This window comes from Crinia signifera, chromosome 2 (assembly GCF_055691185.1).
Source record: "Crinia signifera chromosome 2, ASM5569118v1, whole genome shotgun sequence".
In the NCBI taxonomy this organism is placed as follows: Eukaryota; Metazoa; Chordata; class Amphibia; order Anura; family Myobatrachidae; genus Crinia; species Crinia signifera.
The window spans coordinates 220,292,022-220,316,984 of NC_139218.1; the positions used below are offsets into that span (position 1 = coordinate 220,292,022).

The window sequence follows — 24,963 nt, forward strand, 5'->3', positions numbered from 1 at the left end:
AGGAAGTCAAGCTTGGTGGAGGGAGTGTGATGCTTTAGTTATTGTTCTGGAAGAAAACCATGGAACCAGTCATTCAGGTTTACTTTAATTTGGCACTTATCTCCTACTGTACCTATAAATTGTTGCAGAAAAGGAACAACCATTAAGAGCAATGGTTTGGAAGTGACTTGGGACAATAATCCCTGCTAAACTACATGAATTGTTTGAAAATGTTTTAAAAGCTCATGACAGTTAATTTTGTTGCATTGGCCACTAAATCACCAAAATTCAATGCAATTGGGCAGCTGTGGTGCGTGCTAGAATATGAAGTCCACAGTGTCTCCATCTCACACGAGTTAAACTAACTGCAATGAAAAAACTGTCTGAAAATCAATGCAGTTTTTATAGGTTTTTTGGATGCCATTTTTTAATAAAAATAAAAGCTTAAAAAAATAAATAAATAAATAAAATAAATACACCCTGGCCTACTTTTCCGCAAACTCTAGGTTTTTCAGTATTTCCAGAATGGATGTATTAGACCAAAAGTGCCATAACAACTCAGATCTTTTTATACATACACTATAAATTTGATCAAGTTTTGAAGAAGGTGGGGGTGATTCAATTATTTCACCTGGCGGCTGCCACCGATGTCTCGAATTGCCACATTTCAGCTCACAACATTCTGAGAGCTAAACCACCATTTTGGGCAACCAAAGCAGAACTTGGGTTTAGCCGATTTAAGTGGCTAAACTCAGTGGGGGCCAGGAGTGCAACTGACCAAATCTGATGGCCACTGACTAAACAAGCAAAATATCCCCCATAAGACCAAACAGGAGTACCAGGTGGAGTGTAAGGCTGGTTTCACACACTCCGGCTGCTGCCGGACGGTGAAATCCCGCACGGCCAGGGAGCCGTGCCGCACACACTAGTTTATCATGGAAGGGATGGCCACAGCCCGGCAGCCGTCCCTTCCAGTGGTGGGATCCGGCTGCAGCCGTGCGGCCGGGTCGTGGCCGTCCCGTGTGAATGGACACAATAGTGTCCATTCACAACTAATGTGTGCGGCACGGCTCCCTGGCCGTGCGGGATTTCACCGTCCGGCAGGAGCCGGAGTGTGTGAAACCAGCCTTAGGGATGACCATTTAGCAATTGCAGTGCGCTACGAGCCATCATGTATGCCAGAAAAAAAAAAAAAAAAAAAACATATTAGGTGGCCATAAAGTTTTCTCATCTGTGATTTATTCATACTAAAAATATTTTGATATAAATTTAGTTGAACTCCACCATTTACATTTGACAAGAGGTTTTACAGACTTCCATTGTGACTATTGGTACAATTACAGACAATAGAAAAATTAATACAATGTTGTTCTCCAACACTATTGCCAACAAGCTATGGCTATATACAGCAGGGCTGATGATTTTTCAGCAAGCATTCTGTACATTATATACACTTCAAAACACAAATGCAGCTCACAGCACTAAAAAAGCAGGTGCTGCAGTATAGATACAGAACATCCACTACAATGCTCATGTGCAAGACCTTCTGAAACAAAAGGCGCTGAGCATGCAGCCGGTGGTAAAACCGCCATACTGAAACCCTACGTTTGGACACACAGAAAACATTTAAAAACATATGAAGCGAAAAGAGGCCACACTATTTTGGGAGCATGAAGTTACCAATAAGCCAATTAGAATTACTGCAATATGACAAAACATTTTTAACCTTATCCTATTCACTATTTAATGTGCTGAAAGTGCAAAAAAACCATTAGCATTCATACAACAGAAGAGAGCCTCATCAACGGAAGGCACTGCTCCTATTCCATATGCTAGCTTAATAGTGCGAGGTTGATCATTTTCATTGGCACAGTTATTCCTTCTCCTCTGGGAGAAATACAGCTTTTGAATTCAGCAGTAAGTGCGATTGTAGAAAGCACATGGATAACTGTACTATTCACATGGACAGGGGGGGGGGGGGGGGGGAGTAGCCTAAAGAAACCTATTGAGCCCTGCATACGATTTTTGTTAACACTCAAAATTTGCTGTAGTGAGCTATAACCATAGAATGTACATATATTATATTATATGCACAGGTGTTCTAGGTTCAGAACATATATGGAAACAGATTGCATCAAGGTTACAGGTTTTTCAGACTACTAAAAACTGTTCAGTCACCTATTCTAAGCTATATACATAAGACAGCAGAATGCACTTCACACGTCAAATAACTTCCTTCAAATGAATTGAAATTACCAGCCACAATGGGCCCAATTCAATACAGTGTGCAGTAAACGGTGCCGGGTGGATTGCTACTTGCACCCCACCTGGGAGTGAGACCAGAAATCTGACCAAACTAGGGTGGTGATCCTATTTTGTGCCCTAGTGCGGAAAAAAAACGCATCGCAGGAGGAACTTAGGGTATGAAAATGCTGCTTCCTAGCACAAGTTCAGAAGGATTTGTGGGCTGGGCTAAAACAATGAGTATCAGTCATACACAGATAGCAGAGACTTGAGGAATACCATACTGCGAGTCATTCACATATTCCACACATGCCTCCATTGCAGAGATACACTAGATGATGAGCGCACATAAATCAAAAAGGAAGACATGGATAATTAAGAACCGTGGTTGGTCATAGTAAACACTTGTAGCAGAAAGGTTGTTGTAAGGCAATCCTTTCAGTAGTAGCGCAACTGCAAAATGATCATACTTTTACTCTATCCTATACCAAAAGCCACATTAAACAAGTGATAACCAATTGCCTGGCGATTATTCCAGAAATTACAGACATAAGTGTGGCATGTATGGTGTGCACAAAACAATTGCCGTCCAACAATGACTGTGCTCTATTTACAAATGCACCATAAACGTTAGTACAACTGAAAAGCATCTGACAGGATCAAGAAGACTCATTGCTTTATGCTCATGTACTAAGATCACTGCTAGGAGACTTTCAGTAGCTGCCCAGAAGGTCTTGGTCTACAACTACTGCTTCACATAAAGAGATTGCATAAATGCAATAGCCTGTGAGTTTCTGGCAATATGTACAAGATTTACAGAATCTATTTATTTTTTTTGAAAGCCAAAAAAGCAATTAAAAGCAATAGTCAGTTTTATCTAAATAAAGTGTGTTACTACACACAAAAAAAAAAAAAAAAAAAAAAAAAGGGACAACTAAGATATTTTTCCTACTTACCAACTAGTACTTCAACAGCTGCCAATGAATCGTCCTCCCAATCCATTTCTTCCTGCTTTTCATCTGGACACTCTTTTACACAGGAGGAGATGGGATAAAACTGCTTCCATTCACCAATCAATTTCTTGGTAGAAGAGTCAGACATTTTGAATGACTGCCCTGTGAGTGTGCCATTCAATCCAAATGGACTTAAGATAACTAAAAGAAAAAAAAATTATGTTTGATTATATGAAAATGATTAACTAGTGTGACTGCATAAACAGAGCACTTGTTTTCATTACTTTGACTCAGGCAGCATTTCAGGAGGCTACAGACAAACCACAAATTTGTGAAAAAGCAGGGTGCCCCATTATACCACAGTCGAAAGGATAAAAAAAATACCAACTCATTTCACATTTAATACTGTGATTGTGTTAGTTTTTTCTGCAATCATTGAGTATATGATTAACTAGTAAGCCTGCTCATAGCTACCTTCTGTGTTTGTGCATGTGTGAGAAAGATGTAGTGTCACTGACAGCAGATGGCAGTGTTTCAGACTCACGGACACGAGATAGATATATTATTTTTCAGTCACATTCTTGTATAATAAATGCTAACCTTGAACAACTCCTTACCAAAAAGCAAGATTGAAAGAGACTACAAAACCTTACCTTGAAATGGGCTACTGGACTGCTGGGCTAGATTAAGGTGTTCCTCACTAAGAAGGTACACTGGTTGGTGCTGGTTAATTTCCACACTTGTGCAAACATTGCTGTCTCCATGAAGGAAGAAGGAAAATGAGCAAGACAAATGCTCACTAAGAAGAAGAAGAAGAAAAAAAAAAAAAAAAACACCCATATTAATTTAAAAGTAAAACATTTAATCCATCAAAAATATGCTTTAATACTCATCTAACACTGGGTACACTCTAGGCAATATACATGCGATCTAACATCCAATGAAAATACATATATTGGTGCATCTGGCTGTGTATTGGTTGTCAGCCCCTACAGCCAGTATATGGGTGTCCAGCAGAAAGCAGCGATAAGCTGATATGCCTATTGATAGGCTTATCGTTAGGTGTATTTGCTTATCTGAATCGGCTGCGGTCTTTTTTTTTTTCTGACAGAGCAATATGGCACTATATAAATCATATTTAAAAGATCCTGTATGTATTTAAACCAGGCATTAAGAATGTCATACATCTAGCAAATTAACCTTTCACCAACACAATAATTCAGACATAATCCATGTTTTAAAATATATAGCTTTGTTAAATCCATTAAAAAAAATAAAAATAAAAAATTCTATAGAAACTTCAAAGTGTTCCTTAAACTGGGTACAAACTGGAGCAATATCAGCTTAATAGATCATATCAGGCCTAATCAGAAACACATACGGGGCATATCAGTCAGGGTTAATGGCCAATATGCATGCCCCTACGGGGACTAGGTACGTCATCAGTTTTGATGTGCTACAAGTCAAACCTGGCAAATGTCTCTATCAAGCGTCAAGTAGTATACCAATTAAGGACACAAAATGATCGTTCCATCCTTCATTAACATCATTTCAGTGTGTACACAATCTGGGCTGCGGGCATTCGTTCTAATGTTGGAATAAATTACATTAATGCGTACCCAGTATTACCTACCCACACTCCTTACCACATTCCCCATCAAACCAGAGTCTGTATTCTAAACACCATCTAGCTGAAGTGAAAAATAGTATTTAACAAAAAACTTTTTTTTTTTCTTAAAACAGCATTGCAAATTACAGTTCTGAAAAACACAGCAACATAAAAATTCTGGATCTCTTTTTGACGTATTCATCAACTATTTCCGAACCAATAGTCATCGGTTGACTTCTTTCAAGCATCATTTTAGTTGAAGTTTTAAATACATTACTACAAAGCCAAAGATCAAGTCTACTCCCAAGCTCGTAGATCATCGGCTATAGACTTTGAAAACTCGAAACTTCTCATCTTTCAGGACCTCTCCCCATCACATTGGCTAAACGCAGAAAGGTCAGGGACATTACTAAAGTTCTACATGACCACAACATACGGTACCGGTGGGGGTTCCCCTTCAGCCTGCAAGTGCGTTCAGATGGCAAGTTCCTCTCAGCGCGCTCTCCTGATGAAGCCCTTCGCCTACTCGAGCAGCTGAACTTGCCTTCACCCCACTGTCCCACTTCAAAGGATCCTCCCTCTGCTACCCCTAAACCCCTCCCTCAAAGAGCCCAGAGAAAGGAATGGCAATCGGTTGGGGTACTCTTTACTTAGAAGGGCGCCCATCTCGGGCATTGAATGCACTAAAAAATCAGGTGCGATGCGACAGACGAGATGCCCGAGATTTCCCATAGGGAACAATGTTAAATGTCTCAATTGACCCGATTTTCCTGTTCAATGCCTCAATTTACCCAATTTTTCCATAGGAAACAATGTTAAATGGGCCACAGAGGCCAAATAGGCACCCTGAAGTGAATAATGGCCACCCGAATTGTTAACGCCACCCCACGATACACGTCAACCCGAAGCGTGGCGAGCGCAGCGAGCCCGTGAGGGGCGGCGGTACGCGTCCTACGACCTTTTCATACCCCCACTATCCACGTCGGCGTGGAGTTGAGAATAGAAAGTGTGGCGAGCACAGCGAGCCCGAAGCGTGGCGAGCGCAGCGAGCCCCGCGAGGGGACGCGGATACCTTCACATCAAAATCGTGGGCGCCACCTTCACCATCAAAATCGTGGGCGCCCTTCTAAGTAAAGAGTACCTCGGTTGGCTCTAATCCAATGTTGCCCGAAGTGACCTGATGGACTGTCACGCTAAATATCTTCTCCCCATCGTCTGTTTGGCCCCCTAGGCCCTTCGCTCCTAGCAAGGGCCAAAATGTGGGACTTCTGCCATGACCAAGTCCCCTTACAACCTCCTCCCCCTTTATATCCTTTTTTTTTTATATATATATTGGTGTGTTCTCATAGTACTAAATTTATTTCCTAGAGAAAAAAAAAAAAATCGGATCGCATGCAATGTAACTAAGATGAACATCGTGGGCACCGTGATAATAATACACAAGTACCCCAGATTTTTATTCCAAGTACTGAAAAAAAAAAAAAAAAAAGACACAAGTAGTTCAGGCAAGTTCATGGTAGTTCAGGCAAGTTGATTTAAAGTTTTAAACTGGGTAAACACTACAGCAGCAGTTCTCAAACTGTAGATCCTGACCCCAAAGTCAGTCACGACCATCTCCGCAGCTCCTTTTTTTCTCATGAAGTCTGAGAAATTAGTTAAATTGCATGTTACTTGGGATCACTGGCAGAGATCTGAGGAGTAATCAGGCAGCACCGCTCTCTCTCAAGTCTAGTGCTCTGACTCTGCTGTCCCCACCACCAGTAGGCTGCACTCCTGGATCCTTCATCTACGATAAGATATCCATGGGGGGCTATGGTTGACAGCAGGGGCACTCCATGGGTCTGCTGGCTTGTAGGAAATGGACAGATAGCAGGCAGACCGCGAATCTGTGAAGAACTACATGCAAGTACTGTAAATGGGTCAACACACGGGCAGGCTGCTGAGTGCACTAAGCGATTTCCACTATATGTTTATTTGGCCATAGGCCAAATACAGATGAGCGGCTAGTCATAATTGACTTGCCTGCACTGAGGAGCTGCATACTGCCATGTCCCGCAGTGTTCACAAGTTGCTATTTTGAGTTACATTCTTGGAGAATTTGACTATCTAGGAGCGGCACCAGGAGAGGCAGTTCTCGAAAGCAGCACCAGGGGAGCACTGAGCACAGACTTTAATGAGTTTTCCCCTCCGACATTAGAAAAACACCCACTGCCTCCATATTAAATCCCACATTAAAAAAATGTGGTGGCCATCCTGTGGTAACTTGTCCAGTGTGTGCACACTATGCACGCTTCTTTGGGTAGTCAGCAACATCCTCAGTTGTCTGTACATGCAAGACTACAGAATACATCACAAGCAAGGGACCTGCAGCATTCCCCCAACTACCAGCAAGTGTCTATGTAATTGCCGATGATGGCTCTGGTCACCGGTGACGACGTGCACTGTGTACCCACCAAAATATTTCCATTCCAAACCAACTAGCAGATTGGAAAGAATATCTAGGTACGTGGCCAGTTTAGTATTACTTGGTATCATTTTTCCCTGTTGGTCCATGTAGAACAGCTTGAAAGCAAAACTAAACTTCAGCAGCATATGCTAGATTAGATAAGGTTATAAAATAAATGCATGTAGCAGAAGATAAATATGTTGTAGGGTAAAGAAGCTTTAAAAACATCCATTCTGTTTAATTAACTTATTTGCTGTTAGAAATGGTAGTTTAATACCAAAAAGCAATGGGATCAATTCAAAGTGCAGTATTATCTGTGCAAGTATACTGAAGTGACACCATAATGCCGCAATAAACTATCTAGAAAACATTTAGAAGAGGTGTGCTCTGACAGCACAGAACTACACTTCATCATGTAAAACATTACTTATTACAGCTGCTAAGAGAAAACAAGACAACTGCCAGCAGAGGCTGGAAAGATCCCAAGGACAAGCAAATAAGAGGTTTTTATGTTAACGAGCCACAGAATATTCACAACATGGCCCAAAGAATAAAACACACCACATAAATCATTCTTCTACTTGTGGCTTAAACAATCTGACCCAAGATCACCATTTCTGAATAGAATTCACTCAAAATAAAATCAAATATAAATTCTAACACTAGCCAGTCATGCTAGAATATTAATTAAGTTAAAAGCCTTAGCTTAACGCCTGTCCTAGTGGAAAAAAAAAAAAACACACCACACCGTCACTTTCCAGAATTGGAAATCTCTTGGTTAATTCCCATGCATATGAATCTCAAATTCAATTTATATATTGTTATACAACAGTGTACTCATACCTCCCTGTTCAGCGTACCAGTTCTGAGAGACTTTCACCCAAATTTGTGTCATCTATATTTTGTCATTTATACTGTATAATATATTTCACGCAAAACAGGCAAATACTACATGTTTTGCACTCAAGGTGCGCACACACTGTGCCACTTTCCTATGCAATTTGAACTTATTAATTCAAATTGCATAGTGTTTATTTTGCCTTGTAATGCGCACCCCGGTAGTCCATATCGCAAGGCAAAAAAGTATCTGCAGGCAGGTATTTTTCAACTAAATGTACCCTGTAATTGAGAACCCTGTAAAACTCAAAAACTGGGTTTAGTTCACATCTAATGCAGTTCAAATCGCACCTAGTGTACAGTTCATATTGTGTAGTACAAATTGTATGGCTCAAATTGCACCTAGCACACATATCACTGTGTGTGGGCACCATTAACTAATTTAACTCCAACCATGTCAGTCCCTACATGGACTCACAAAAACATGAGAAATTCTATGCATCCTTTGCCACCTGGTATCACACACAGCATATGCACCACAATGCTTTTAATTATGGGTATCCAGATAGATGATAATGTGTAGGTCAATATGGTAAAAAAAAAAAAAAACATTGACATAAGCAATAGTTCAACCCGAATTTCACTATTTTCTCCTTCCTTTTTTGAACATGAGTATTGGGCTCATCAGGGCCACAAAATGGTTTAATGTGAAAGCTCCCAACTCAGGATCTCGACCCGGAATGGCGATGTTAAAGGGTCAAAGATAGCAGTACAGGCAGATAACTGCGGAGAGGGATATGCTCACAAGGTAAGTGCGGAAAGGAACACTAGATTAATATATTAAAATAAAAGCTTTATCCAGATGTCAGCAGAGCGTTCAATTAAGAGTGGGGTGCTTTATTTTGGTGTTAAAACATGGGCAGCAGCATTAGTGTTAACCGACTATAAAAAAAAAGTGTTCAGTAAATTGAAGATCAAGAGCCAGATGTAGGACTGATCAACAACCAGCTCCTACCTGTCATTTTTGAAACCTAGCCTATAACATGGAAGTTAGCAGCTTATTGGCTGGCTGGTGTATCAATCTTCAAAAAGTGATCAAATGGGGAGTGATCATCTGGCCCTGACAGTGGAAAGGTGTACTTTGATCTTGCTATCTTGTAGTTGTTGCAAGTCTAAAGGCCACAAGTAGTGAAGTTCTGCTTTATTCCTTAACTGAATGGGGCAAACAGCAGGCGTCTTTAGCCAGGAAATTAAATACAATATTGAGAAATAGGTTAGCATAGTAAAGCGGACTACACAGGGGATATATACTGAGTGTTCTGAGCAGGATTGTCACTTTAGATACGTTTTTTGAGAGCCAAGAACAGTAAGTTAGTGACTTATCACTCACTCATTGTCATTTGTTTCACAATGTATGCCCCTCCCCATTTGCAGGACACGGAGATGTAGGAGAAATTGCAGCAACTACATAAATGGTTAAGCCCCGTACACGGGCAATTTCAGACTAGATTGCCTGGGATATGGTCACTGAGCAACAATATTTAATATTCCCGTGTGTACGGGGTGAAGTTCACTAGGAGCGCGTCCCACAACCTGCCCAGTACTGGTTAAAAGAGCACGTTCCTGTGACCAGCAGCTTTCACCCACAGTGACTCAGTTTTCATTAGAAGTTGCTGATAAAAATTAAAAATAACAGGACAATCTGCAATTTGATCGGTGAGCGATATATCGATGAGCGACCAATCGATACGTGTACAGAACTTTAATCTTCTGGCTGCTACTCCATGTTGGTATGGGCTAGAAGTGTAGCAACCTGTATTGCTATCCCTACCCAGTGTCAAAAAGGGAAAATGTGGCTGCAAAAAAAGGTTTAATTTCTAAGATCACTGTAGCTTTATGATCCTTAAGAACCAAATTGAAGAATAATGTAAGATAAAACCCTGGGCAAAAAACAGGATGCAGGTTACTTGCCATTATTCAGCAGTGCCTGTTCTATGATACCAGGTTACACTATCACCAGAATTTCATTGTCATGTTTGTTCTTGCCATCAGCTCTTAATTTTCTGCATCAGGATTTACACCCACTTAAGGGTATAATGACAATAATAATAATCCAAGAGCTTTCAAATTCGATAATAAAATGTTAAGAAGCACCAAATGCATACAGGAACAGCTAGGTATGAACGACTGCTAAAAGCAAACATATTATTAAACAAAATTTGTGCCATTACCTATCTCCATGGGCAAAAACTCCCACAGGGAACAAATACGCCAAAACGTTTTAGGAACAGACTTCTTGAAATGGTAGATTTCAAAAGTAAGAATTTGATATTTGAAAGTACATTACTCAATGACTTGATTAATATACAAATGATAATGTAACACACACACACACACACACACACACACACGAGAAAGCAAATCCAATTTAAAGTGGAGACAGTACTTTAAATGTATCAATGTGCATGGCTCCTCTACAGTGGAAGTAATACCTTGAGAAGCATTGCATCAGAAGATCATCCCTAGTACATGTCACCTCTAAGTTGGTTCACAATGTGATTTCAAGACATTCATGATCCACCATAGCCTGATGGGTTAAAGGCAATTTCTTGTGATAGCTTCTGCCTTGATGGAACCTTTATGACATAGTTCAGGTAAGGAATGATTGTCACCCCTTTGGCACAGAGAAACCTCATCACCGCCATCATATAAACTTGTGTAGATGATCGTCAAATGGTAGGGCCTGAAACTGGCAGCAAGTTATGCCTGGTGAGGTAGAAGAGGAGCCTCTTGCTCCAACTTTAAACTTGTAGAGTACATGAAAGGAACAAAAAGGGCACCAGAATTCGACTTTCTGGGAGCTGCAGACGCAGAAAGCATAAGTTGATTTCCCACCTGTAGCTGGAGAGATTCACCTTATACAGTTCAGGGCAAAATAAGACAGCGTATGAAAAAGGAAGGTCCTCTACCATTCCTGAATTCTACGTCTGCTGGCCACTGATGAAGCCTTAAGGATCTACGGATTTCAATTATTAGGTCAACAATGTCTAGATAAAATGTCAATAGATCAGCCACTAAAGATCGACCGGCAATAGGTTGACTCATGAAAAAGGACATGGATAAAATAAGTAGACATGGACGCCCTGTAAGTGTACCGCTGCGTTTGCCAGACTTCAGGCACTGTACCTCGCTGTGCTATGCACACTATCATGTGCTCCCTCCATTCCCACTTGGATCATGAATGACAAGTCTGTTTAAAGGGGGGGAGAATCTGGTCTTTATTGACAGGTAAACCTTTATTGTCTACAACAGTGGTACTTATTCACTGTCGACCTCGACACTGTTGATCAATCAGCTGGATACCAGGCTCTATGTGCTGAGATCAACAAAGCAGAAATCCTAGAATCAAGCATGCGCATGTCTCTGGAAGCATCCAAGTACACAGCAGATACGTGTATATGCTCTGCTAAAGTGACAAGCTCTGCTCATGGGATACCTTTTTTTTTTTTTACCCGGATAGCGGGTGAGATTTAATAGGATGAGAGATTCAGAAAGTGAGAGATTTGGTGAGAAATCTCCAGGTTTTTGAAAGCGGCAATCATTTACATTTCAAAATCAAACTGGTTTTGCAGTGTAAATGATTGCCGCTTTAAAAAAAACTGGAGATTTCTCACCAAATCTTTCACTTTCTGAATCTCCCATTCTATTAAATCTCACCTGAGTCTGGGGGATTTCCTCCTTTGAATCAATGAGAAATTACCCCTCTATAGTGGAAAGGTGTTCCTCTTCCTTAAAAAATAGGTTTTTTGGTTTTTCTTTTAGGTAGTAAGACTCAAACTCTGAGATGGTTGGGTGCAGGGAGCTTCAGCCCTGCTATAGAGAACAGCGCAGTCAGTTGCAGCCTAGAACAGCCGTGTGTTCTTGCGAAATGGCTAAAAACTATGTACAAGTACTGTTTGTGTCAAATGCATATATTCAATGCCGTGGGCGAGCGGTGACTGCGAGCAGGACTTTTTGCTCGCAGTCACCGCTCACCCTGTCAGTATTCAACTGACCCCCCCTCATTCGCAAATTCCCCCTCGCTCCGTTTTTTGAGCGAGGGGGAATTTGCGAATGTGCCTCCAAAAGCTGCGAGAGCCGAGGCTAATTACAGCGAGTTTGCTGCACTAGTCTCGGCTCTCGCAGTTTAGGGGAATCCTCGCAGTTCTGTGACTGCGAGGATTCCCCCGGAACGTTGCATAGTGCGAGCGGCCGGCGCGGGGGTTAAACTGCGAGGATCACTGGTTTTCTGTGATCCTCGCAGTTTAACCCCCTCGCCGGCCGCTCGCACCGGCATTGAATACTGCACAAAGTATTAAGCAAGCTGCAATCGTGTAGCTGGCCTGATGTGTTTTGGGCTTCTATTTTTCCCCATCTAAAACAGGCTATTTAGGCACCCAAAACGGTCACAATTCAACAATGTCATGCCTAGTGTGGGGTGGGGGGGGGGGCACAAACACACAAAAAAAAAAAAAAAACTGCAGGTGTCCTTCAGCAATGGTCATGTGAATCGCAGGATTTTGACCATGTGCTTCTACTCACATCCATGAATAGGCAAGGAATGAATGGAATACCCGCAGGAGCAATGTTTTATTGCGGTCCTGTTAGGTGTCTGCATTGCATCAAGAAAATATGCAGATTGGTGGATAATGCCATGATAACTCACAATAGCCTAAATAATTATATAGTGTAATGATGTGTACACATTTGTACAATGTGCATGAGATTTTGACTATATAGTCAAAATCACATCTGGATCTCATGCAGATCGCACAGGTTTTAACCCTTGCCATCCCGATGCGCGCTCCCGTATCGCAGCCAGAAAGTCTTGTCTGCATTGACTATATAGTGCAGACCTGCACTATATATAGTCTAAATTGTATGCAGATAGTCTAATATAGTCTAAATTGTACAAGTGTGTACACACCTTAAGTGTTTAATAGCATATTAGACACAAACATAAGCACCACACACACCATGCTGTAGCCAATACAGGTTATGTAATGTTACATTTCGAATGGTCAAAATAATTACACTGTTTGTGCTCTTTATACAACTAATAGCCTCTGGATTTTAGAAAAAAAATTGTCTAAATGCCCTGCATTACACTAACCTGTTCATTAATGTTAGTTTGTTTATTGGTTTGTAAAAATGGACTTTGGCACCAACAGTAATTCTGTAAGTGCTTGGCCAAGAATTTTCCCAGCTACAAGATAAAAAAAAAATAAAAAAAAATGAACAAGCTGTATCCGCAGGGGAGGGTATGCAGATAGACCTGCCCAACCCCACTGCCACATGATCTTCCAGATATCAGCAGACTTGAAATTCCTGGGGTAAATGGCTTTCTTTGCTGGGATTCTGAGACCCACTTAAGGCAGAGGATGAATAAGAAAGACAGACAGAAAGAAAGACAGAAAAAATAAAAATAAACACCAACTTCTATAGTATCAAAAGGGGTCACTGATGAGTAGCTGATTCAGTGTGGGGCTGGAGATCAAAAAGGGTGTGTTATCAGACCTAGAGGCTCAGTGGGATTGGAAGACAGCGGTGATTGGAAGCTGTGTTCTTAATTGCAGGAGGCAGGGAATACCCTAAAAATCTGACCGTAAACTTGTGCGGCAGCCAGTCAAGACATGCCAGAGCCTGTGATATACCTGCATGGAGCGGCAAGACAGACTGCCTTAATGAGAGAGCCTTTGTTTGCAGACTAGCTGAAAAGTATAGTGAGGGGCTAAACATTCTCCTATACCCACAGTGAAGACCAATTTCATTGATTTACATGAAAAGTGGTTTTGGATTTCTAATTAAAGCACCTAGACACCACACCAACACACCCCTGCAACACCAGTACATATTTCATTTGGCAGCCACAAGAGGCGCAAGCACACCACGGCATGGGCACACAAACGAGAGTTTAAGGGCCCTAACCAGGACTTTAGACCGGGTTAGCCACATTGCAGGGCTAATCCCAGTACTACTGCACCCATGTGGGAGTGGGAACAATTGCACTAATCCACAAAATAATTAAATTCCACTCAAAATATTATAAAGTGTAAAAGCTGTGCACGAAGACCACTGAAATTCAGAATGCAACTCACCTTTTATTAACTGGTTTCTCATCCTTCTCGTACGGCTTCACAAACCATTTCCCAATACGAACAAAGTTACGGTTCATTAAGCATCTCTCCAGCAGATTGTGGATTGCTTTGAATAGCAGTGTACGACAATCATAGGAAAGTCCATTATCCCAAATGCCATCTTCCTCCACTGTTAAAAGAATAAAGTGTGATAAAATGTTATTTAAACACAGTAATGCATAAAAACAATGTCACTGATATTACTTGAAGACCACAAGTATGCTTAAGCCTCGTACACGCATTGAGATATTGGCTAATGGCCAATTTTGACTAAGTGATTTTGTCTAGCTAATGATAGTCGATGACCTAGTCAAAATTCCCTTGCCTGCACAGTCTATCTATGCTAGACAATAGTGACGAATCAGGAGAAAAACTGGAAGATTTTGGCTAACCTTCTAGAAAATGTTAACTATCTAGTCAAAATCTCACCATGTGTACACCACTTTACTGTTATAGCAATACACTGGATAGTCTTTCATTGGGTGGCAGTGTATGGGCCTTAAGACAAAGGAGTGGATGAACATGCACCAGTTCTTTAATTGTTTTTATTGATGGTATGATGTATAGTAAACAATGTTAAGTACCAGACGTAATACTAGCGCCCACAGCGCACATTGCCCTAGTGCTTCTCCTCCCTGATGACTCCACTGGGCATGTAGGAGATCTCGCGTGCGGTCCAGAGCTGGCAGCCCCCTGCAACCAGGGACAAAAAGTTGTCCTGGCTATGGTGGTGGGCAACAACAACTTCAGATGTCAAAATAAATAGCTGCAGTTGTCTTAATAGTCAGTGGCACTAACCAATCAAACATTGCCCAGAATATCTTCATACCATCTTTTATAGCAAATATAATTTTTGTACAGCATTTTTGCATATCTCCCACAGAGCTGTTGGCACTCATATTTGGCGCATCTTGCAGATACGTTGGCACTTTCAGCGGATATTTCTGCGCATCTCACAGATATTTGCACTGAAAGGGTTAAGAAAGTCTATCAACAACTTGCAATAAAGTGCCTACAATATTCTCCATCTTATGGCCTCAAGATTTTAAGGGCAATGCTATTGTCTTGACAAGCTCTAGACGTAAAAACAAATACAAGTCAAGGGATAGTAATATAAAATGACGTTCATTTAAAATACATTCAATAGATTTAAAATATCAAAACAAAATAATTTTCAGTTCTCAATGTAATGAGGGTTTGAGAAAAAGCAGGACTGATCTCTCTCGCTCCAAGAGCAGTACAAAGAAAAAAAATCTGCAGCAGTCTCCACATAAGTGTAATCCTGCACCAACCACTTGCAAGAGGTTTAAAAATAAACTTCATATAGAAAGGAAAGCCATCAAATTAGGTCAGAGATACACAGCAAAAGAACAATGTGTACTGCAGACACCATTTACTTGTACATTGCTTTAGAGAAGGATTGCTCCGAGCAGCATAGGTTTATTTGGCAGAGTAGACCATGGCTTAATAACTAACCTAGGTACACTAAAATGTCTTCACTATTAACAAGATACAAGTTAAAAAAAAGTTTACTTATGACAAATAAGGCCCAAGGACATACAAATATTTATCCATGAACATGATGCTAAACCAATTACCGTATATACTCAGGTATAAGCCGAGTTTTTCAGCTTTTTTTTTTTTTTTAAGCTGAAAAAGCCCCCCACTCAGCTTATACTCGAGTCAGTGGCTCCTGTCCTGCGTCCAGCCATCCACTTCGCTGCCTGGCTCCACTTTGAACATAGGCGCGGCTACAGCAACATGGCCGCCGGCCTCCTGCACTATACATGTCCTCAGTAGGCCGGCGGCCATGTTGCCGTAGCCGCTCCTTTGTTCAAAGTGGAGCCGGGCAGCGAAGTGGACGGCAGGGCAGTGGCCGCATCCATATTCACCTGGACTATGATTGGGAACAGTAATCTGTAAACACAATAATATCATTGCGAGGTGAATGTGTTGAAAGTCAGCAGCCACTTGGTGAGCAGAACTAGAGATATATCAATTTTTTTGCTTCAATGCAAGGACACACCACATACTAATTGGAGTACCGTGCTCAAACATACAATTTGACATCCGTGTAAGGCATGTTAACAGTTACATGTTTACCTGGCAACCTTTTCGCTGTCCACCTATTGTAACACACACATTACAGCTATAAATGCAGTTACATAGTTTTTTTTTTTAAACCATTTAAAAAAAAAAAATATTTATCCAGATATTAGCAGTTGCACTTTCAAATGGTGCAGGTGAAATTTAAGAGAGATTACTGTAAAATAAAGGTACCAACTTTTTTGTAGCAGCATCCAACAATGCTTTTTGTGGATCCCTGCACTTAAAAATGTGTTTTTAACAGTCTACATCTCCCTTCACAGAATGCATTCAACACTGATAGAAAGAATATGCAGCAATGGACCACACAGAACATTTTAATGCTTGCCTTTCAAAATTTAACGCTTGTAACACACTGTTGGGCACAGAACAAAGCATCGTGTACGTTTTTTTCAGCAGTAAAATGCAAATGCCTTAAAGACTAATCTTTCTGCCCCAGGTGCATCCCATGCAATTACCCCATACAGTTCATGTTTTCACGATGTCCTGACACCATCACAAGTGAAATAATTAGCCCCAACTGTGGATCTTTTAAAATGTATCAATAAATAATGAATGCACCTGTCGAGCGACCCGGATAAAAGTGAACTGTTGAAAGAGTCTGAGAACCCCACTCAGAGTTTACCTAGCTCTGCTGTAACAGTCCAGATTTTAAGGCTACCCATGCTTGAACATAGGTAACTCAGTAACTTCAGCAATTTGATTTAACCATCTGCACTTGATCATGGATATTCTTAAGGAATGATGTTAAGGAAACTCTGGCTCAACTCGGGAAGGGGGTCCATGTCCCCCCCCCCCAATAGATTGTGCCCACCAGAGCAAATTGCGCTTGGTGCAGGGTGACTTTTCTGTTCCCATGACAATTGATTTTCTCTGTTGGACGGCCAATCACTATTGTGGTTTTACAAATATTTGAACCCCCCCCCCCTCCAAGGTGTTAACTTGGCCTCCAAATACACCAGATCACTATCCGATTGCGTACCTGTGGGACATGCTAGAAGCAGTTCAAGCCAACAAAATCAAAAGTGATAACTTTTTTTTTTTAAGGAATAATCCATTGACAAAAAGGACACTTAAAAACATAGTTAACATTTTGTTCTGCATTTTTGTCAAGCAGCCAAATAAGTTAACGTACGGTACATGTATTTTTTTTTGCTTCACTCAGAAGAAAGTGAAACTGCATGCAGCTGATTACTATAGTGACTAGCAAGTACTGACAGAACAAGCTGCAAAGCTTTCCTAAATACAGAAGCCATTTCATTTAAGGATAGATGGTGTTGCAAAAATGGTAATCACATTAGTGTAAAGTCTATTTAAGCACAATATAAGGATTTTCAATAAAAAAATTAAATAACCCATGTCTGAAAATAGTCACAGTAGTATATATATACTACCAGCAAAAAGTTTCTGAATGACTCCCATTTTTAAATTGCAGTAAGAAAGCAACAATGATGCCAAATTAAGGCTTGCCTTGGCTTTGAAGCACTGTCAGAGGACTACTGAAAAGTGACAAGAAAACATTTTTTTTTAAAATGATGTTTATCCTATACAGGAAACCATCATTTTTTTGACACTTTTTTGTTTTAATTTATATAACAAATGTGAGTGACGCTGGCATTTTTCGCAGATATTTTGAACAGCTCTCAGATATGTTGAAGCTCAAAGGGTTAAGGACAGATTGATTCAAATTTGAAAATATTTTTGCTTTATCACGCAGGATTTCTGTATGCTTTTGACTTGGCCAAAGGATGCTTTCTCTGTGTGAATGTATACATTTGGGGCAGTATTAAATCCCCAACGGAGGAAATAGCGGCGGGTGCCTATTCAATGCTGTCTTTCCAGACAGCATTGAACAGGCATCTCGGCAGAACAGACCGACCGCAGCAGCAGTCGGGCCCGTTCTGATGAGAACGGTCGTATCTCGACGATCCACGCCCCCTTTTCGGCGTTCGGCAGGCGGGAATCCCGCCTGCCGAGATGCAGTCGAGTGGGCCGGGACCGGGTCACGACTGTCTGGCCAGTCCGACAGTCGTGACCTGGGATTGAATACCGCCCTTAAACTCCAATGAACCGAGATTAAAGCATAATTTAAAAACAAGGACATAAATTTGATTAATAAAAGGTCATCTGAATTGCGTACTCAAAACAGCCACCTTTTTGGAGATATCAGCCAAAGACACTTCTGCCTATTCCATCATTTATAGCCTATTATCTTGTTCTTTTCCTCAAAGTTAGTTTGGACATTGCCTGGAAGTAGGTTTTGCATAATTATTTCATTGCAGGATATCTTGAGCAGGTATAAGCGCTGAAATACGTTATTCTTTTGTTTCAGTGTTGCCAACTTAAAATCCAGATCCTCTAATTTTCTCCTCAATGTTTTGTCAGAGAAAGCATCCTTTGGCCAAGTCAAAAGCATCCATAAATCCTGCGTGATAAACCAAATATTTCAATCTATATATAAAATCTGACAAGCCTTATTTTGCCATCATTGTTGCATTATATCTGCAATTTTACCTCGCACATGGTGCAGATCAAAATCTTTTTTGCATATGGATCGGAGAATGACTTACTTTAACCAGTTTTAAAGATACTCATTCTCAGAAAGGGGATCTTCCAATTCTGTTGTGGCTTTGGATCTTACTGCCAGAGTTTCCTCCAGTTTATAAGTACCTTTTGATGCTGTAAAAAACTATGCTCACCTTGGCTTCCTTTGCAATTTTAAACACTTTAAATGAATTTAATGGTCTTGCCATTATGATAGCTATATCCTACTACATGCAAATTATATTAATGTGTCCATATAATGCTTCAGTCATAGTGGCTTGTAAACAAGTTATCAGATGTTGGGACACCTGCAGGAATTGTTTGTAACAACTTTCAAGGCTTAATATATTTACATTGCTGCAGAACAGATGTAATTTGTTAACTCACTACTTGTTCCCTGAAGAGGGGGGTACGCACGCACTTGCGTATGTGTGTGTGGGAGAGTCGCAAGTCCAATGTTTCAGTGTTTAATCTTTTGTAAGGGATCAAGTGTTTCAATGCTGAAACTTTAGAATTTCCTCATGAGCAGGCACCCACACACTGCAAGACAAGAGAAGGGTGGTGCAAGTGCACTAGGGATGTTATTCTGGTTGACTAGCATTTGATGGTTGGCCACCATCGAATGATTTCTCCAGGGCTTGCAGATCCGAGACACCTCTGTGGTGTCTCGGATCTGCGGGCACCCAGTGCAGGAAGCGGGCAGGCAGCTGCCGTCAACTGTTGTGTATGAAAGCCCGGTCGCTCGCACACAGTGAGCCACCCCTCCCCTCGTGTCAACAACTTCTCTCAGAGCTAAACCCTTTCCAAAATAGGATAGCCTGTCTTTGGTGAAGTTACCATACTTCGAATAACAGCATACCATTATGAAGCATGTTTTTAGACCCACCCCCCTATTCAGTCAGCAACTTCTGAGGGGAGAAGCCACATGTGATCCAACTGGGCATGAAAAGCACTTTTGGGGCAGCGAAAAAAGGAAACATTTGTCACCAGCAGCTGTTTGCACCCAAAAGGAATAACAATTGATTTATTCCTTTGGGCACCTGGACTGAGCGCTGCTGGTACAAAACGGAATTCCACCCATATCTTGTAAGAACCGAAATAACTAAAGAAAATACCGGTAAATCCTTTTCACTGAATTCAGATGGGGTACTGAGGTCTTATAACCTTGGGGAATAGAGGGTATCCGACAGGAGACAGGCACATAACATTTTCTTCAACCAGGGTGTGCTGGCTCCTCCCCTCTACTTCCCCTTACCAGCCAGTTAAGAAACTGTGCCCGAAGGAAGGATAACGTATGTGAGGTAGGAATTAGCATTAAGATAACGTGGTGAGATTTGCACCAGCACACCACAACACACACAACAACTCTCTCAACTAAACGTAGTTAACCCCGTCATTGTGTTACTTAGAACATAAATGATATTAAGATTTTTGTGGAGCAATTAGTTACCAAAACTCAGCTGCTCCTAAACAGGTCAACGGACCTATAACTTTTCAGAATGCCAGAAATTGCAATCAGCAAGAAGGCAATAACAGGATTACTCAGTACCCCATATGAATTCAGTGAAAAGGATTTACCGGTAGGTATTAAAATCCTATTTTCACTTTCATTCAGTATGGGGTACTAAGGTCCCAAAGCTTCCAGAAAGGGCGGGAACGTGCGGAGCCTGTTGCAACACCGCCTGGGTATCATCACTGGCCACAGTGTCAAATTTATAAAATTTGACGAAAGTGTGTTGACCAGACCAGGTGGCAGCTCTACATAGCTGCAATGCTGACACACCCCGAGCAGCCGCCCAGGATGCTCCTACGGCTCTAGTGGAGTGGGCTCTCACTGAGGCCGGAATAGTCAGATGGGCAGCCACATATGCTTGCTGCATAGTGGAACGAATCCATCTAGCAATCGATTGTTTTGATGCTGGGCATCCTTTCTTTTGTGCGTCATACAACACAAAAAGACACTCCGTCTTACGGATCCTTGATGTTCTCTTAACGTAGATCTGCAGGATTCTAACCACATCAAGTGACTCAGGAATATCCTTATGCCCTGAACAAGAAGGAACCACAATCGGCTGGTTCATATGGAACGCCGAGACCACTTTAGGCAGGAACTGCTGTCTTGTCCGAAGTTCCGCCCTGTCTTGATGGAAAATCAAGTATGGGCTCTTACAAGAGAGAGCACCAAGCTCAGAAACTCTTCTGGCCGAGGCCAGAGCCAATAGCGTCACCGTCTTCCAGGTGAGGTATTTTAAGTCAATGGAGTCCATTGGTTCAAACCAGGCTGACTGAAGGAACTCCAGGACAACATCTAGGTCCCAAGGCGCCGTTGGCGCCACAAATGGAGGCTGTATTCTCAAGACTCCTCGCAGAAAAGTCTGGACTTCAGGATAACTTTTTCTGAAAAAAAAAAAAAAAAAGACAAAAAGGGCCGATATTTGAACTTTTAAAGACCTCAGCCGGAGTCCCTTATCAAGGCCCACCTGCAAGAAATGCAGGAAACGGTCTAATTTAAAATCTGCTGGCGGAAAACTCATGTGATCGAACCAAGACACATATCTATGCCAGATCTTATGGTAGTGCGAGGCCGTCACTGCCTTCCTGGCCCGGGTCATGGTGTTTATGACCGAGGAATGAAATCCCTTCAGAGCTAGGATGTTCCGCTCAACCTCCAGGCCTTTAAACGAAGACGCCCTAAGTCCTGGTAGACGAAGGGGCCTTGTACTAGAAGATCTCTTCTTATGGTGCCCACACACGCACCGATTTCAGTGCTATGCGTTTTTGGCTGTACAATGGTTCTTTACAATTTTACTGCCAGAATTAAGCATGACCCGATGTGATGGTTATATTGCTGTCTGCGATGCGATGCTGTGCGATTTAAGCACATTTTTTCAGTGGCTTTTTCTGACCTTTATTTTGTTCGAGTTCACATGTTTTAAACCTGCAATAAAGTTGTTGATAACAATTTGTATGTAATTATTTCCCCAAAAAAAAAAAAAACCCGTCGTATAGCATCGGCTCGTATGCCTGTATAATGCTGAGCCCGATGATATGCGATAATGTCCAAAAAAGTACCTGCTGCACATACTTTTTTGGACATCTAAAATCGGCCCCCGGGAACGCGCATAGCACAGCATCGCGTCGCACACGCCGCACTAATACACCCCAATAATTGTACGCACGATGCGTTTTGTACTTTAAAAGTACAAAACGCATTCTAAAATCGATGCGTGTGTGGGCTGCATTAGAGGCAGCCGCCACGGTTCTTCTATCGGCATGTTTTGCAGACTTGCGTACCATGCTCTCCTGGGCCAATCCGGTGCTATTAGGATTGCCTGCACCCTCTGATGTCTGATCCTTTGTAACACTCTCCCCAAGAGGGGGAGGGGCGGGAATAGGTATACTAGGTCGTATGACCAGTCCGCTGTCAGAGCATCTGTTGCCTCTGCTTGAGGATCTCTTGTCCTTGAGCAATACCTGTCCACCTTGTGGTTGGTCCTTGAGGCCATTAAGTCTATCTGTGGAAGCCCCCACAGATCTACAATGCTTCCGAACACCTGAGGATGCAGACTCCATTCCCCGGGGTGGAGGTCGTGACGACTCAGGAAGTCCGCCTCCCAGTTGTCCACCCCGGGTATGAAGATGGCAGATATCGCCACAGCATGTGTCTCTGCCCAGGTCAGAATCTTGAAGACTTCTCTCTACACGCTCTGCTCTTCGTGCCGCCTTGGCAGTTTATGTAAGCAACAGTCGTTGCGTTGTCCGACTGGACTTGTATTGCCTGATGCTCCAGGAGGAAGTGAGCCTCCAGAAGAGCATAGTGTACAGCTCTCAGTTCCAAGATGTTTATGTGGAGCTGAGTTTCCATGTATGACCACCGGCCCTGGAATCGCATCCCTTGTGCAACTGCCCCCCAGCCGTGAAGGCTGGCATCTGTGGTCAGCAAGATCCAGTTCTGGATCCCGAATCGTCTCCCTGCCAGGAGATTTGGCGTATGTAGCCACCACTGCAGGGACTGTCTTGCCTTCACAGACAAGCGAATCAACCTGTGCATGTGGATGTGTGAGCCCGACAAATTGCTCAATAGGTCCCACTGGAAAATTCTTGAGTGGAATCTCCCGAACTGCAGCGCCTCGAATGAGGCCACCATAGTTCCCATCAGTCTTATGCAGAGGTAGACCGAGACTCTTTCTGGGGCTAGCACCTCCCTCAACAGCTGTTGTATTGCTGCAATCTTCTCCCCTGGGAGAAACACCCTTCGCTCCACTGTGTCCAAAATCATCCCCAAGAACTGGAGACGTTGGGACGGAATCAGTGAAGATTTTGGTATATTCAGGATCCATCCGTGCTGAGACAGGAGATTTCTTGTTGTCTCTATGGCCCCCAGCAGCTTGGACACTGACTCTGCTTTCAGCAACAAGTCGTCCAAGTATGGGATGATGTTTATCCCTTGAGCCCTTAATAAGGACATCATCTCCGCCATCACTTTGGTGAAGACTCGTGGGGCCGTTGAAAGTCCAAACGGTAGGGCTTGGAACTGGAATTGTTCCTCCAGGATTGCAAATCTCAGGGAGGCCTGGTGTGGGGCCCACAACGGTATGTGGAGGTACGCGTCCTTCACATCGATGGACGCTAGATATTCTCCCTCCTCCATACCTGCAATCACTGCCCTCAGGGATTCCATTTGGAATTTGAACACCCTCAAGTAGGGGTTCAGGGACTTTAGATTTAAGATGGGTCGAACCGACCCATCTGGTTTTGGAACCACAAATAGGTTTGAAAAGTAACCCTTGTTCCTTTCTGCAGCTGGCACTGGTATAATGACCTGTGCTAGGATCAGCTTTTGTACAGCTTGTCTGAGGATTCTGCGATCCTCTGCTGCTGCAGGGAGTCCCGACCTGAAATATCTCTGGGGGGGTGGTCTTTCGAACTCCAGCCTGTAACCGTGTGAAATAATGGCCCTGACCCAAGGGTTGAGGGCGGATGCATCCCACACGTGACTGAAGAACCTCAGTCTTGCCCCCACCGCGGGAATATCCCGAGGTGGGAGTGGGCCGTCATGCGACGGGGCTTAGGGGTAGCTGCACTTGTGCTACGGTCTCTTGTAGCAGCAGCAGCCGCTGCCTTCCTAGGCTTACCTCTGGCGCCTCTATTGGCGGTGGAGCCTCCTCTGGCCTTGGACCTGAATCTAGAGGTCCGAAAGGACTGCTGTGAACCCCCTGTTAAAGGGCGTCTTACCGGGGTTGAGGCTGACGGGAGGAATGTGGACTTACCAGCCGTAGTTTTTGATATCAAATCATCTAGTTCACTCCCAAAGAGTCTATCCCCTGTGAAGGCTAGACTCTCTACGCTGCGTTTGGAGTCCGTGTCAGCGACCCACTGCCGCAACCACAGGGCCCTGCGGGTCGATACAGCCATGGCCGAGTTGGGGGCATTAATTGCACCTAACTCCTTTTGTGTTTCGCACATCATCTTTGCTGTGTCCTGGATGTGGAGTAGCTTTTCAGCTTCCGTAGGCACATCCATGTCACCCAACAGGCCTTCTTGTATCTGGCCTGCCCATGTGAAGATGGCTTTCGCCATCCAGCAACTAGCAAGCACCGGGCGTTGAGATGCCCCACTGGCTGTATACATAGCCTTTACTGTGCCATCTAGTTTTCTATCAACCGCGTCCTTTAAGGTAGAGGTACCTGGGACTACCACCTTTTTTGAAAGGCGGGACACCGAAGCGTCCACTATAGGGGCTCCTCCCACACCTTCCTGCCCGTGGGGTCAAAAGGGAAGGTAGATTTAAAACGCTTGGACAATGTAAAGCGTTTCTCTGGATTTTTCCAGGCAGCTTTGAACACCTTCTAAATCAGACTGTTCAGGAAAGACTATGTCTTGCCTTCTGTGTGACACAAAAAACGGGTCACCCTCAACCGGTGTGGCTAGAGGTAAAATCTAGTACTTCTCTAACAGCAAGGACAAGGTTTTCAGTACCTTGAATGCGAGACTGACGCCTGTGAATCTACAATATCATCTGTGTCACCATCGCCATCATCCATATCGGAGTCAGGTGCCACGGCATCA

The 24,963-nt window shown here is 42.7% G+C and overlaps 1 protein-coding gene across 2 annotated transcripts in view; it reads right to left on the minus strand.

The window, feature by feature from the left end:
• The window catches only part of MED13 (mediator complex subunit 13), a 105,931-nt gene that overhangs the window by 62,372 nt on the left and 18,596 nt on the right, over window positions 1-24,963 (minus strand). For both annotated transcript variants that reach the window (XM_083173754.1, XM_083173753.1), the window contains exons 3-5: window positions 14,206-14,374; window positions 3,830-3,975; window positions 3,180-3,377 (exon numbers count right to left, since the gene is read on the minus strand). In XM_083173754.1, coding sequence (XP_083029880.1) covers window positions 3,180-3,377; window positions 3,830-3,975; window positions 14,206-14,374 — 513 coding nt within the window. The remainder of the gene's footprint in view (window positions 1-3,179; window positions 3,378-3,829; window positions 3,976-14,205; window positions 14,375-24,963) is intronic.